The sequence below is a fragment of the Engystomops pustulosus genome, chromosome 2, assembly GCF_040894005.1.
Source record: "Engystomops pustulosus chromosome 2, aEngPut4.maternal, whole genome shotgun sequence".
Classification (NCBI taxonomy): Eukaryota; Metazoa; Chordata; class Amphibia; order Anura; family Leptodactylidae; genus Engystomops; species Engystomops pustulosus.
The window spans coordinates 9,068,697-9,084,102 of NC_092412.1; the positions used below are offsets into that span (position 1 = coordinate 9,068,697).

The following is a 15,406-nucleotide window of genomic DNA, read 5'->3' on the forward strand; positions in this document are numbered from 1 at the left end:
AGCCCTGATGTCAAGGAGGGCAGCAAAGAAGCCGCTTCTCTCCAGTAAAAACATCTGAGGAGCAGAAGAACTCTGCCTCTCACACATCCCTATCTAGGATAGACTTGGCCATTGATAATAGGGTGATACCAATGGTCACGAGATCCTTATCTGACCATACCCCTATACAGGTAACATTGAAACTTGGTGACCAATCAAGAAGCAAGGGTCCTTGGAAGCTAAACCCATACTAGCTGCTGGTCCTTAATAATGCCCCTGTCATGGCTTCAGTTATAGAACAGTTCTTCCACTTTAACCTCTTCACAACCGCTCCGCATAAATATATACAGCAGATTTTACTGTGACAGATTGCAGAAAGGACGTTTATTTACATCATGACAGTAACCAACTTCAAACTGCTATATCTCCTGTACCCTAGAAATACAATTCTACAATATATGTATTGTGTATGGAGGCTTCACAGAGCCGGAGATATCCAGCCTGAAATTTCCACTAAAAAGGTTGATTTTATGTACAACTTTCTATTGCGATTGTAAATTTAAGAGTGGATATCTCCGGTTCTGTGAAGCATCTGTAGACAATCCATATATCACTCTCTCTGTGTAATAGGACACCAGAATTGTGCTTCTAGGTGCCAGGGTTCAGGAGATATCGGCACTCGAATTGTTCCCCGGCTCCAGCCGCTCAGCTGACGGCAGAATATAGAAGACGCTGCAGGAAACACTTTCACTTTCCATTATTGCAGAAGTACATGCACCCTCTGCACCTGTAGCTGATCCCGGGTGAGGGGGATGGGATATTGCTGGACATATTTATAACATAGTTTGGTAAAAGTTACTACTTTAATTTTAATTGGAAAACTGACAAAGAAGCTAATATTTTCAGATTTGTAGTCAATTCTTGGCACATTTTAAATATGTAATTATCTTCTCAAGATAAAGTCTCACATGTCTTGGAAAAAAAACTAAGTAAAACTTGCTATGATATGTAAAGCCGAACGTCAAAAATTGACCCGGACATTTCACCACCAATGGCCATCATTCCTGAAGGGGTTAATGAGGATATGGCTACTACGAGACAGTTTGGGAAGTGGCCAAGGGGCACATAAGAAGTAGGGAGGGAAATGTAAAAGCTCTGCTCAGACAAACTCTGAAGTAGGAGAGATGGGACGGAGGCCACTGGTTAGAAGCACAAAAACTGCTTTCTGATCATTTACTAGAAACAAAAAAGGTAAAACATTTTCTACATGGACATGAATATGGCTTCTCCCCTGTGTGAGTTCTCTGATGTTCAATAAGATTTGATTTCTACTTGGTGTGAGTTCTCAGATGAGAAACAAGATGTGATTTCTGCATAAAACATTTTCTACATTCTGGACATGAAAATGGCTTCTCTCCTGTGTGAGTTCTCTGATGTTCACCAAGATGTGATAACCGAGTAAAACATTTCCCACATTCAGTACACAAATATGGCTTCTCTCCTGTGTGAATTCTCTGGTGTCGAACAAGAAATGAATCAAAGCTGAAACATTTTCCACATTCAGTACACAAAAAGGGTTTCTCACTTTTGTGGGTTTCGTGGTGTTTACAGAGATCGGAAATGCAGTTAAAATGTTTTCCACATTCTTTACAAAAAAGTGATTTCTCAGCTGTGTGAATTCTCTGGTGTTGAACAAGATGTGATTTCTGAGTAAAACATTTTCCACATTCTGAACAAGAAAACGGCTTCACCCCTGTGTGAATTCTTTGATGTAGAAGTAAACTTGATTTCTGAGTAAAACATTTTCCACATTCTGAACATAGAAATGGCTCCACCCCTGTGTGAGTTCTTTGGTGTATAAGTAATTGTGATTTCTGAGCATAACATTTTCCACATTCTGAACATAGAAATGGCTTCTCTCCTGTGTGAGTTCTTTGGTGTACAAGTAATTCTGATTTCCGAGTAAAACATTTTCCACATTCTGAACATAGAAATGTCTCCACTCCTGTGTGAATTCTTTGATGTAGAAGTAATTTTGCTTTCTCAATAAAACATTTTCCACATTCTGAACATAGAAATGGCTTCTCTCCTGTGTGAGTTCTTTGATGTACAAGTAAATATGATTTCTGTCTGTAACATTTTTTACATTCTGAACATGAAAATGGTTTCTCTCCAGTGTGAGTTAGTTGATGTCTTCGTAGTTTTGGTTTGGTAATAAAACATTTTCCACATTCTGAACATGAAGATGTTTTTTCACCTGTGTGAATTCTCTGATGCATAACAAGATAGGATTTCTGAGTAAAATATTTTCCACATTCTGAACATGAAAATGGCTTCTCTCCTGTGTGAGTTCTTAGATGTGTTAGTAATTCTGATTTCTGAGTAAAATATTTTTCACATTCTGAACATGAAAATGGCTTCTCTCCTGTGTGAGTTCTTAGATGTGTTAGTAATTCTGATTTCTGAGTAAAATATTTTCCACATTCTGAACATGAAAATGGCTTCTCTCCTGTGTGAGTTCTTAGATGTGTTAGTAATTCTGATTTCTGAGTATAACATTTTGAACATTCAGAACATGAATATGGCTTCTCCCCTGTGTGAATTCTTTGATGTCTTAGTAAAGATGATATATGAATAAAACATTTTCCACATTCTGAACATGAATATGGCTTCTCCCCTGTGTGAATTCTCTGATGTATAACAAGATAGGATTTCTGAGTAAAATATTTTCCACATTCTGAACATGTAAATGGCTTCTCTCCTGTGTGAGTTCTTAGATGTGTTAGTAATTCTGATTTCTGAGTATAACATTTTGAACATTCAGAACATGAATATGGCTTCTCTCCTGTGTGAATTCTTTGATGTCTTAGTAAAGATGATTTATGAATAAAACAGTTTCCACATTCTGAACATGAATATGGCTTCTCCCCTGTGTGAATTCTCTGATGTAAAACAAGATAGGATTTCTGAGTAAAATATTTTCCACATTCTGAACATGAAAATGGCTTCTCTCCTGTGTGAGTTCTTAGATGTCTTAGTAATTCTGGTTTCTGAATATAACATTTTGAACATTCAGGACATGAATATGGCTTCTCCCCTGTGTGAGTTCTTTGATGGATAACAAGACTTGATTTCTTGGTAAAATGTTTCTCACATTCCGGACATGAAAACTTCCGCTTATCCCCATGATTTCCCTCCTCTGTGGAAAGATGGGAACCTGTTTCATCTCCTGAAAAATACAGTCAAGAAATCATTATTGGAGGTTTTCCTTTCCCCGGTTACAAGCAGAAGTAAACCAACATGTTTTGTCATTCGGCGCTGCCAGAGCATTTGCCGGTGTCTATTGGTAATACTTGCGGTTGGTCTTGGATAGGATGGGGTTTGGCCCCAGATTCATGGCATATGTGTAACTGCTGTATGGCTCCCCTATGGCTAGGACGCATGTACATGGCGGAGTGTCAGACAGCTTCCCTCCGAGTCGGGGCATGAGATAGGGTTCCCCTTATCGCCCCTGCTCTTTGCCCTGGCCATAGAACCGCTTGCACGTATAACTAGGAGGTGACCTTAGATATGAAGAGCAGATCTCATTATATGCAGGGGACAAGCTCTTCTACAGGAGATGTGGAGTCGTCTTCTATTATGAAGCCTTTTGGGGGAGATGTATCCATCAGTCAGTATAAAATAGAGAAAGCAGCGGCAACATTTATATTTCCATTGAAATGAAGAGGTTGTACTTTATTCACCGAAAAAATGCAAAACCATCCAAACAAGCATGAATAAAGTACAACCTCTTCATTTTGAGCTCGGTAAGAGGAGCTGCTGCTAGTGTGAGGGGGCACACGGGTCACTTTCTGTAACTATTGCTTGTATTTTATTCCAGGCCAGAGAACTCATTGCCTCTCATTGGATACAAAGCTCTACGCCCACCATCACTGAAATTCGCCCTCTTCTGAATCTCTTTATATGCACAGAAGAAGGAGTCTAGAAAAAGAGAGGGAAATCTGATGAAATGTGGGGATCCTTCTATCAAATTTGTTACAGAGGGAGGTGATGTTACCCTTCTAACGTATGTGTCTCGAACTTTTCTATGTTTTCTCTGGCAGAAACACTTTCCCACATTTATGAAAAATAGTGCAAATATACAAAATCCTGTCTTAAGTCCGTCCTGGGAGATGACATCGACGACAAATGCAAATGTGGAGTCCCTATTGGTGGAGATAAGGGGAGGGAAAAAGAATAATAAAATATTACTAGGGGTTTGTTATAAGGCTCCAAATATAATGGAGGGAGCAGAGGAAATGCTGATAAGTGAAATGGATGCGGCTTCAAAGCACAAGCAAGGACTTATCATGGGGGACTTCAACTATCCAGATATTGACTGGGGGGCAGAAGCCTGCAGGTCCTTCAAAGGCAGCAGGTTCTTGTCAACAACAAAAGACAATTACCTGTCGCAACTAGTCCTGGAGCCAACAAGAGGGGGGGCACTGCTGGACCTTATCCTAACCAACAATCTACTGAATGTCGCCTTCTCGACTCTCTTCACTCAGGAAAATCCCACGTTGGATGAAATGATGAGGAATGATGTAAATTCTCTTTGGAATATCAACAGTTTAACCCAGGAAGAGGTACGGCACTGCCTCGCAACCACTAAGATAGATAACTTACCAGTGGCAGATGGCATACACCCCCGGGATCTGCATGACCTACGTACCGTGATAGACCATTATTTTTAATATTTGAAGATTACCTGAGGACTGGCATCAGCATGGGGGTTATGAGGGGTCTGTCCTGTCAGACTAATCTGAATGGCTTCTAAGAGAAGGTAAGTTCCAGATTGGACCTGGGGGAGGCTGTGGATGTTGTATATCTGGACTTTTCCGAGGCAATTAGTACAGTGCTGCATAAAAGGTTGGTACATAAAATGAGAGGCTGGGACTAGGGGAAATCGGTGTATTTGGGTAAGTAATTGGCTTAGTGATAGAAAACAGAGGGTGGTCATTAATGGCACATTCTCTTGAATTGACGTTATCAGTGGAAGCCACAGGGGTCACTATTTGGACCACTTAATATTTTTATTGATCACTTTGTAGTGTTACAGAGTCTAGTTTCAATATTTGCAGATGATACTAAGCTGTGTAAAGTAATTAATACTGAGGCAAATAGTTTAGCATTACAGAGGCATTTGTGAAAGCTAGAAAAGTGGGTGGAGAAATGGCTAATGAGGTTTAACGTAGATAAATGTAAAGTCATGCAGTTGAGCCATGGAAACAAAAAGTATAATTACGTTCTAAACATTCAATTACTTGGTAAAACTGGAGCTGAAAACGGCTTGTGGGTATTGGTGGATGGTAAACTTAATTTTAGTGACCAAAGCCGGGCGGCTGCTGCTAAAGCAAATACAATCATAGGATGTATCAAGAGAGGAATAGATTCTCATGATAAAGACATAGTTTTGCCCTTACACAAAATCACTGGTCAGACCACACATGGAATATTGTGTACAGTTTTGGGACTAGGATTATTAGGGGAATGGGGGAACTAGAATACAATGACAGATTACAAAACTTTGGGTTATTCAGTTTAGAAAAAAGACGACTGAGGGGAGACCTCATTACAATGTACAAATGCCTGAACGGACAGTACAAGGATCTCTCCAAAGATCTTTTTATACCTAGGCCTGTGACCGGGACAAGGGGGCATCCTCTACGCCTAGAGGAGAGGAGGTTCTGCCATCACCATAGACAGGGGCATCCTATACACCTAGTGGAGAGGAGGTTCTACCATCACCATAGACAGGGGACATCCTCTACACCTAGAGGAGAGGAGGTTATACCATCACCATAGACAGGGGGCATCCTATACACCTAGAGAAGAGGCGGTTCTACCATCACCATAGACAGGGGGCATCCTCTACAACTAGAGGAGAGGAGGTTCTACTTCCACCATAGACAGGGGGCATCCTCTACACCTGGAGAAGAGGCGGTTCTACCATCACCATAGATAGGGGGCATCCTTTACACCTAGAGGAGAGGAGGTTCTACCATCACCATAGACAGGGTGCATCCTCTACACCTAGAGGAGAGGAGGTTCTACCATCACCATAGACAGGGGGAATCCTCTACACCTAGAGGAGAGGAGGTTCTACCATCACCATAGACAGGGTGCATCCTCTACACCTAGAGGAGAGGAGGTTCTACCATCACCATAGACAGGGGGAATCCTCTACACCTAGAGGAGAGGAGGTTCTACCATCACCATAGACAGGGGGCATCCTCTACACCTAGAGGAGAGGAGGTTCTACCATCACCATAGACAAGGGCATCCTCTACACCTAGAGGAGAGGAGGCTCTACCATCACCATAGACAGGGGGCATCCTCTACACCTAGAGGAGAGGAGGTTCTACCATCACCATAGACAGGGGGCATCCTCTACACCTAGAGGAGAGGAGGTTCTACCATCACCATAGACAGGGGGAATCCTCTACACCTAGAGGAGAGGTGGTTCTACCATCACCATAGACAGGGGTCATCCTCTACACCTAGAGGAGAGGTGGTTCTACCATCACCATTGACAGGGGGCTTCCTCTACACCTAGAGGAGAGGAGGTTCTACCATCACCATTGACAGGGGACATCCTCTACACCTAGAGGAGAGGAGGTTCTACCATCACCATTGACAGGGGGCATCCTCTACACCGGTGATGGCTAACCTATGGCACTGGTGCCAGAGGTGGCACTCAGAGCCCTCTCTGTGGGCACTCAGGCCATCACCAGAGATGACTCCAGGTATCTTCCTGCAGTCCCAGACAGCCCAGGACTTGCTGTGCACAGAGATATTTTAAAATGACAGCTCTACCTGGGACTATTTTCTGCTTTATTGGTGCCCCCAGGTGCTGATATCAATGAAAACTATGACAGTGCATGGAGAATAAATCACAAATTACATTTCTGTGTTGGCACTTTGCGATAAATAAGCGGTCTTTGTTGTAGTTTGGGCACTCGGTCTCTAAAAGGTTCGCCATCACTGCTCTACACCTAGAGGAGAGGAGGTTCTACCATTACCATAGACAGGGGGCATCCTTTACACCTAGAGGAGAGGAGGTTCTACCATCACCATAGACAGGGGGCATCCTCTACACCTAGAGGAGAGGAGGTTCTACCATCACCATAGACAGGGGGCATCCTCTACACCTAGTGGAGAGGAGGTTCTACCATCACCATAGACAGGGGGCATCCTCTACACCTAGAGGAGAAGCAGTTCTATCATCACAATAGACGGGAGGCATCCTCTACACCTAGAGAAGAGGAGGTTCTACCATCACCATTGACAGGGGACAACCTCTACACCTAGAGGAGAGGAGGCTCTACCATCACCATTGACAGGGGACATCCTCTACACCTAGAGGAGAGGTGGTACTACCATCAACATAGACAGGGGTCCTCCTCTACACCTAGAGGAGAGGAGGTTCTACCATCACCATAGACATTGGGCATCCTCTACACCTAGAGGAGAGGAGGTTCTACCATCACCATAGACAGGGGACATCCTCTACACCTAGAGGAGAGGAGGTTCTACCATCACCATAGACAGGGGGCATCCTCTACACCTAGAGGAGAGGAGGTTCTACCATCACCATAGACAGGGGGCATCCTCTACGCCTAGATTAGAGGTGGTTTTACCATCACCATAGACAAGGGACATCCTCTACACCTAGAGGAGAGGTGGTTCTACAATCACCATTGACAGGGGACATCCTCTACACCTAGAGGAGAGGTGGTACTACCATCAACATAGACAGGGGGCCTCCTCTACACCTAGAGGAGGGGAGATTCTACCATCACCATAGACAGGGGGCATCCTCTACACTTAGAGGAGAGGAGGTTCTACCATCACCATAGACAAGGGACATCCTCTACACCTAGAGGAGAGGTGGTTCTACAATCACCATTGACAGGGGACATCCTCTACACCTAGAGGAGAGGTGGTACTACCATCAACATAGACAGGGGGCCTCCTCTACACCTAGATGAGAGGTGGTTCTACTATCACCAAAGACAGGGGGCATCCTCTACACTTAGAGGAGAGGAGGTTCTACCATCACCATAGACAGGGGGCATCCTTTACACCTAGAAGAGAGGCGATTCTACCATTGTCATAGACGGGGGACATCCTCTACACCTAGAGGAGAGGAGGTTCTACCATCACCATTGACAGGGGACATCCTCTACACCTAGAGGAGAGGTGGTACTACCATCACCATAGACAGGGGGCATCCTCTACACCTAGAGGAGAGGAGGTTCTACCATCACCATTGACAGGGGACATCCTCTACACCTAGAGGAGAGGAGGCTCTACCATCACCATAGACAGGGGGCATCCTCTACACCTAGAGGAGAGGAGGTTCTACCATCACCATAGACAGGGGGCATCCTCTACACCTAGAGGAGAGGAGGTTCTACCATTACCATAGACAGGGGGAATCCTCTACACCTAGAGGAGAGGTGGTTCTACCATCACCATTGACAGGGGACATCCTTTACACCTAGAGGAGAGGTGGTACTACCATCAACATAGACAGGGGGCCTCCTCTACACCTAGAGGAGAGGTGGTTCTACCATCACCATAGACATTGGGCATCCTCTACACCTAGAGGAGAGGAGGTTCTACCATCACCATAGACAGGGGACATCCTCTACACCTAGAGGAGAGGAGGTTCTACCATCACCATAGACAGGGGGCATCCTCTACACCTAGAGGAGAGGAGGTTCTACCATCACCATAGACAGGGGGCATCCTCTACGCCTAGATTAGAGGTGGTTTTACCATCACCATAGACAAGGGACATCCTCTACACCTAGAGGAGAGGTGGTTCTACAATCACCATTGACAGGGGACATCCTCTACACCTAGAGGAGAGGTGGTACTACCATCAACATAGACAGGGGGCCTCCTCTACACCTAGACGAGAGGTGGTTCTACTATCACCAAAGACAGGGGGCATCCTCTACACTTAGTGGAGAGGAGGTTCTACCATCACCATAGACAGGGGGCATCCTCTACACTTAGAGGAGAGGAGGTTCTACCATCACCATAGACAGGGGGCATCCTCTACACCTAGAGGAGGGGAGATTCTACCATCACCATAGACAGGGGGCATCCTCTACACTTAGAGGAGAGGAGGTTCTACCATCACCATAGACAGGGGGCATCCCCTACACCTAGAGGAGAGGAGGTTCTACCATCACCATAGACAGGGGTCATCCTCTACACCTAGAAGAGAGGAGGTTCTACCATCACCATAGACAGGGGGCATCCTTTACACCTAGAAGAGAGGCGATTCTACCATTGTCATAGACGGCGGACATCCTCTACACCTAGAGGAGAGGAGGTTCTACCATCACCATTGACAGGGGACATCCTCTACACCTAGAGGAGAGGTGGTACTACCATCACCATAGACAGGGGGCATCCTCTACACCTAGAGGAGAGGAGGTTCTACCATCACCATTGACAGGGGACATCCTCTACACCTAGAGGAGAGGAGGCTCTACCATCACCATAGACAGGGGACATCCTCTACACCTAGAGGAGAGGAGGTTCTACCATTACCATAGACAGGGGGAATCCTCTACACCTAGAGGAGAGGAGGTTCTACCATTACCATAGACAGGGGGAATCCTCTACACCTAGAGGAGAGGTGGTTCTACCATCACCATTGACAGGGGACATCCTCTACACCTAGAGGAGAGGAGGCTCTACCATCACCATTGACAGGGGACATCCTCTACACCTAGAGGAGAGGTGGTACTACCATCAACATAGACAGGGGGCCTCCTCTACACCTAGATGAGAGGTGGTTCTACTATCACCAAAGACAGGGGGCATCCTCTACACTTAGAGGAGAGGAGGTTCTACCATCACCATAGACAGGGGGCATCCTCTACACTTAGAGGAGAGGAGGTTCTACCATCACCATAGACAGGGGGCATCCTCTACACCTAGAGGAGGGGAGATTCTACCATCACCATAGACAGGGGGCATCCTCTACACTTAGAGGAGAGGAGGTTCTACCATCACCATAGACAGGGGGCATCCCCTACACCTAGAGGAGAGGAGGTTCTACCATCACCATAGACAGGGGTCATCCTCTACACCTAGAAGAGAGGAGGTTCTACCATCACCATAGACAGGGGGCATCCTTTACACCTAGAAGAGAGGCGATTCTACCATTGTCATAGACGGGGGACATCCTCTACACCTAGAGGAGAGGAGGTTCTACCATCACCATTGACAGGGGACATCCTCTACACCTAGAGGAGAGGTGGTACTACCATCACCATAGACAGGGGGCATCCTCTACACCTAGAGGAGAGGAGGTTCTACCATCACCATTGACAGGGGACATCCTCTACACCTAGAGGAGAGGAGGCTCTACCATCACCATAGACAGGGGACATCCTCTACACCTAGAGGAGAGGAGGTTCTAGCATTACCATAGACAGGGGGAATCCTCTACACCTAGAGGAGAGGAGGTTCTACCATTACCATAGACAGGGGGAATCCTCTACACCTAGAGGAGAGGTGGTTCTACCATCACCATTGACAGGGGACATCCTCTACACCTAGAGGAGAGGAGGCTCTACCATCACCATTGACAGGGGACATCCTCTACACCTAGAGGAGAGGTGGTACTACCATCAACATAGACAGGGGGCCTCCTCTACACCTAGAGGAGAGGTGGTTCTACCATCACCATAGACATTGGGCATCCTCTACACCTAGAGGAGAGGAGGTTCTACCATCACCATAGACAGGGGACATCCTCTACACCTAGAGGAGAGGAGGTTCTACCATCACCATAGACAGGGGACATCCTCTACACCTAGAGGAGAGGAGGTTCTACCATCACCATAGACAGGGGGCATCCTCTACACCTAGAGGAGAGGAGGTTCTACCATCACCATAGACAGGGGGCATCCTCTACGCCTAGATTAGAGGTGGTTTTACCATCACCATAGACAAGGGACATCCTCTACACCTAGAGGAGAGGTGGTTCTACAATCACCATTGACAGGGGACATCCTCTACACCTAGAGGAGAGGTGGTACTACCATCAACATAGACAGGGGGCCTCCTCTACACCTAGATGAGAGGTGGTTCTACTATCACCAAAGACAGGGGGCATCCTCTACACTTAGAGGAGAGGAGGTTCTACCATCACCATAGACAGGGGGCATCCTCTACACTTAGAGGAGAGGAGGTTCTACCATCACCATAGACAGGGGGCATCCTCTACACCTAGAGGAGGGGAGATTCTACCATCACCATAGACAGGGGGCATCCTCTACACTTAGAGGAGAGGAGGTTCTACCATCACCATAGACAGGGGGCATCCCCTACACCTAGAGGAGAGGAGGTTCTACCGACACCATAGACAGGGGTCATCCTCTACACCTAGAAGAGAGGAGGTTCTACCATCACCATAGACAGGGGGCATCCTTTACACCTAGAAGAGAGGCGATTCTACCATTGTCATAGACGGGGGACATCCTCTACACCTAGAGGAGAGGAGGTTCTACCATCACCATTGACAGGGGACATCCTCTACACCTAGAGGAGAGGTGGTACTACCATCACCATAGACAGGGGGCATCCTCTACACCTAGAGGAGAGGAGGTTCTACCATCACCATTGACAGGGGACATCCTCTACACCTAGAGGAGAGGAGGCTCTACCATCACCATAGACAGGGGACATCCTCTACACCTAGAGGAGAGGAGGTTCTACCATTACCATAGACAGGGGGAATCCTCTACACCTAGAGGAGAGGAGGTTCTACCATTACCATAGACAGGGGGAATCCTCTACACCTAGAGGAGAGGTGGTTCTACCATCACCATTGACAGGGGACATCCTCTACACCTAGAGGAGAGGAGGCTCTACCATCACCATTGACAGGGGACATCCTCTACACCTAGAGGAGAGGTGGTACTACCATCAACATAGACAGGGGGCCTCCTCTACACCTAGATGAGAGGTGGTTCTACTATCACCAAAGACAGGGGGCATCCTCTACACTTAGAGGAGAGGAGGTTCTACCATCACCATAGACAGGGGGCATCCTCTACACTTAGAGGAGAGGAGGTTCTACCATCACCATAGACAGGGGGCATCCTCTACACCTAGAGGAGGGGAGATTCTACCATCACCATAGACAGGGGGCATCCTCTACACTTAGAGGAGAGGAGGTTCTACCATCACCATAGACAGGGGGCATCCCCTACACCTAGAGGAGAGGAGGTTCTACCATCACCATAGACAGGGGTCATCCTCTACACCTAGAAGAGAGGAGGTTCTACCATCACCATAGACAGGGGGCATCCTTTACACCTAGAAGAGAGGCGATTCTACCATTGTCATAGACGGGGGACATCCTCTACACCTAGAGGAGAGGAGGTTCTACCATCACCATTGACAGGGGACATCCTCTACACCTAGAGGAGAGGTGGTACTACCATCACCATAGACAGGGGGCATCCTCTACACCTAGAGGAGAGGAGGTTCTACCATCACCATTGACAGGGGACATCCTCTACACCTAGAGGAGAGGAGGCTCTACCATCACCATAGACAGGGGACATCCTCTACACCTAGAGGAGAGGAGGTTCTACCATTACCATAGACAGGGGGAATCCTCTACACCTAGAGGAGAGGAGGTTCTACCATTACCATAGACAGGGGGAATCCTCTACACCTAGAGGAGAGGTGGTTCTACCATCACCATTGACAGGGGACATCCTCTACACCTAGAGGAGAGGAGGCTCTACCATCACCATTGACAGGGGACATCCTCTACACCTAGAGGAGAGGTGGTACTACCATCAACATAGACAGGGGGCCTCCTCTACACCTAGAGGAGAGGTGGTTCTACCATCACCATAGACATTGGGCATCCTCTACACCTAGAGGAGAGGAGGTTCTACCATCACCATAGACAGGGGACATCCTCTACACCTAGAGGAGAGGAGGTTCTACCATCACCATAGACAGGGGGCATCCTCTACACCTAGAGGAGAGGAGGTTCTACCATCACCATAGACAGGGGGCATCCTCTACGCCTAGATTAGAGGTGGTTTTACCATCACCATAGACAAGGGACATCCTCTACACCTAGAGGAGAGGTGGTTCTACAATCACCATTGACAGGGGACATCCTCTACACCTAGAGGAGAGGTGGTACTACCATCAACATAGACAGGGGGCCTCCTCTACACCTAGATGAGAGGTGGTTCTACTATCACCAAAGACAGGGGGCATCCTCTACACTTTGAGGAGAGGAGGTTCTACCATCACCATAGACAGGGGGCATCCTTTACACCTAGAAGAGAGGCGATTCTACCATTGTCATAGACGGGGGACATCCTCTACACCTAGAGGAGAGGAGGTTCTACCATCAACATTGACAGGGGACATCCTCTACACCTAGAGGAGAGGTGGTACTACCATCACCATAGACAGGGGGCCTCCTCTACACCTAGAGGAGAGGTGGTTCTACCATCACCATAGACAGGGGACATCCTCTACACCTAGAGGAGAGGAGGTTCTACCATCACCATAGACAGGGGACATCCTCTACACCTAGAGGAGAGGAGGTTCTACCATCACCATAGACAGGGGGCATCCTCTACACCTAGAGGAGAGGAGGTTCTACCATCACCGTAGACAGGGGGCATCCTCTACACCTAGATGAGAGGAGGTTCTACCATCACCATAGACAGGGACATCCTCTACACCTAGAGGAGAGGTGGTACTACCGTCAACATAGACAGGGGGCCTCCTCTACACCTAGAGGAGAGGAGGTTCTACCATCACCATAGACAGGGGCATCCTCTACACCTAGAGGAGAGGTGGTACTACCATCAACATAGACAGGGGGCCTCCTCTACACCTAGATGAGAGGTGGTTCTACTATCACCAAAGACAGGGGGCATCCTCTACACTTAGAGGAGAGGAGGTTCTACCATCACCATAGACAGGGGGCAAACTCTACACCTAGAGGAGAGGAGGTTCTACCATCATCATAGACAGGGGGCATCCTCTACACCTAGAGGAGAGGAGGTTCTACCATCACCACAGACAAGGGGCATCCTCTACACCTAGAGGAGAGGAGGTTCTACCATCACCATAGACAGGGGTCATCCTCTACACCTAGAGGAGAGGAGGTTCTACCATCACCATAGACAGGGGGCATCCTTTACACCTAGAAGAGAGGCGATTCTACCATTGTCATAGACGGGGGACATCCTCTACACCTAGAGGAGAGGAGGTTCTACCATCACCATTGACAGGGGACATCCTCTACACCTAGAGGAGAGGTGGTACTACCATCAACATAGACAGGGGGCCTCATCTACACCTAGATGAGAGGAGGTTCTACCATCACCATAGACAGGGACATCCTCTACACCTAGAGGAGAGGTGGTACTACCGTCAACATAGACAGGGGGCATCCTCTACACCTAGAGGAGAGGAGGTTCTACCATCACCATAGACAGGGGGCATCCTCTACACCTAGAGGAGAGGAGGATCTACCATCACCATAGACAGGGGGCATCCTCTACACCTAGAGGAGAGGAGGTTCTACCATCACCATAGACAGGGGCATCCTCTACACCTAGAGGAGAGGTGGTACTACCATCAACATAGACAGGGGGCCTCCTCTACACCTAGATGAGAGGTGGTTCTACTATCACCAAAGACAGGGGGCATCCTCTACACTTAGAGGAGAGGAGGTTCTACCATCACCATAGACAGGGGGCATCCTCTACACCTAGAGGAGAGGTGGTACTACCATCAACATAGACAGGGGGCCTCCTCTACACCTAGATGAGAGGTGGTTCTACTATCACCAAAGACAGGGGGCATCCTCTACACTTAGAGGAGAGGAGGTTCTACCATCACCATAGACAGGGGGCATCCTCTACACCTAGAGGAGAGGAGGTTCTACCATCACCATAGACAGGGGGCATCCTCTACACCTAGAGGAGAGGTGGTTCTACCATCACCATTGACAGGGGACATCCTTTACACCTAGAGGAGAGGTGGTGCTACCATCAACATAGACAGGGGGCCTCCTCTACACCTAGAGGAGAGGTGGTTCTACCATCACCATAGACATTGGGCATCCTCTACACCTAGAGGAGAGGAGGTTCTACCATCACCATAGACAGGGGACATCCTCTACACCTAGAGGAGAGGAGGTTCTACCATCACCATAGACAGGGGGCATCCTTTACACCTAGAGGAGAGGAGGTTCTACCATCACCATAGACAGGGGGCATCCTCTACGCCTAGATTAGAGGTGGTTTTACCATCACCATAGACAAGGGACATCCTCTACACCTAGAGGAGAGGTGGTTCTACAATC

The 15,406-nt window shown here is 47.4% G+C and overlaps 2 protein-coding genes across 2 annotated transcripts in view; one reads left to right on the plus strand and one right to left on the minus strand.

The window, feature by feature from the left end:
* The window catches only part of LOC140116870 (uncharacterized), a 401,113-nt gene that overhangs the window by 189,486 nt on the left and 196,221 nt on the right, over positions 1-15,406 (plus strand).
* LOC140119745 (uncharacterized) overlaps positions 1,127-15,406 on the minus strand; it is a 41,810-nt gene continuing 27,530 nt past the window's right edge. Inside the window, exons 4-6 of the mRNA XM_072139099.1 lie at positions 4,505-4,571; positions 3,907-3,960; positions 1,127-3,208 (exon numbers count right to left, since the gene is read on the minus strand). Of these exons, the coding sequence (XP_071995200.1) occupies positions 1,308-3,208; positions 3,907-3,960; positions 4,505-4,571 (2,022 nt within the window). The 3' untranslated portion in view covers positions 1,127-1,307. The remainder of the gene's footprint in view (positions 3,209-3,906; positions 3,961-4,504; positions 4,572-15,406) is intronic.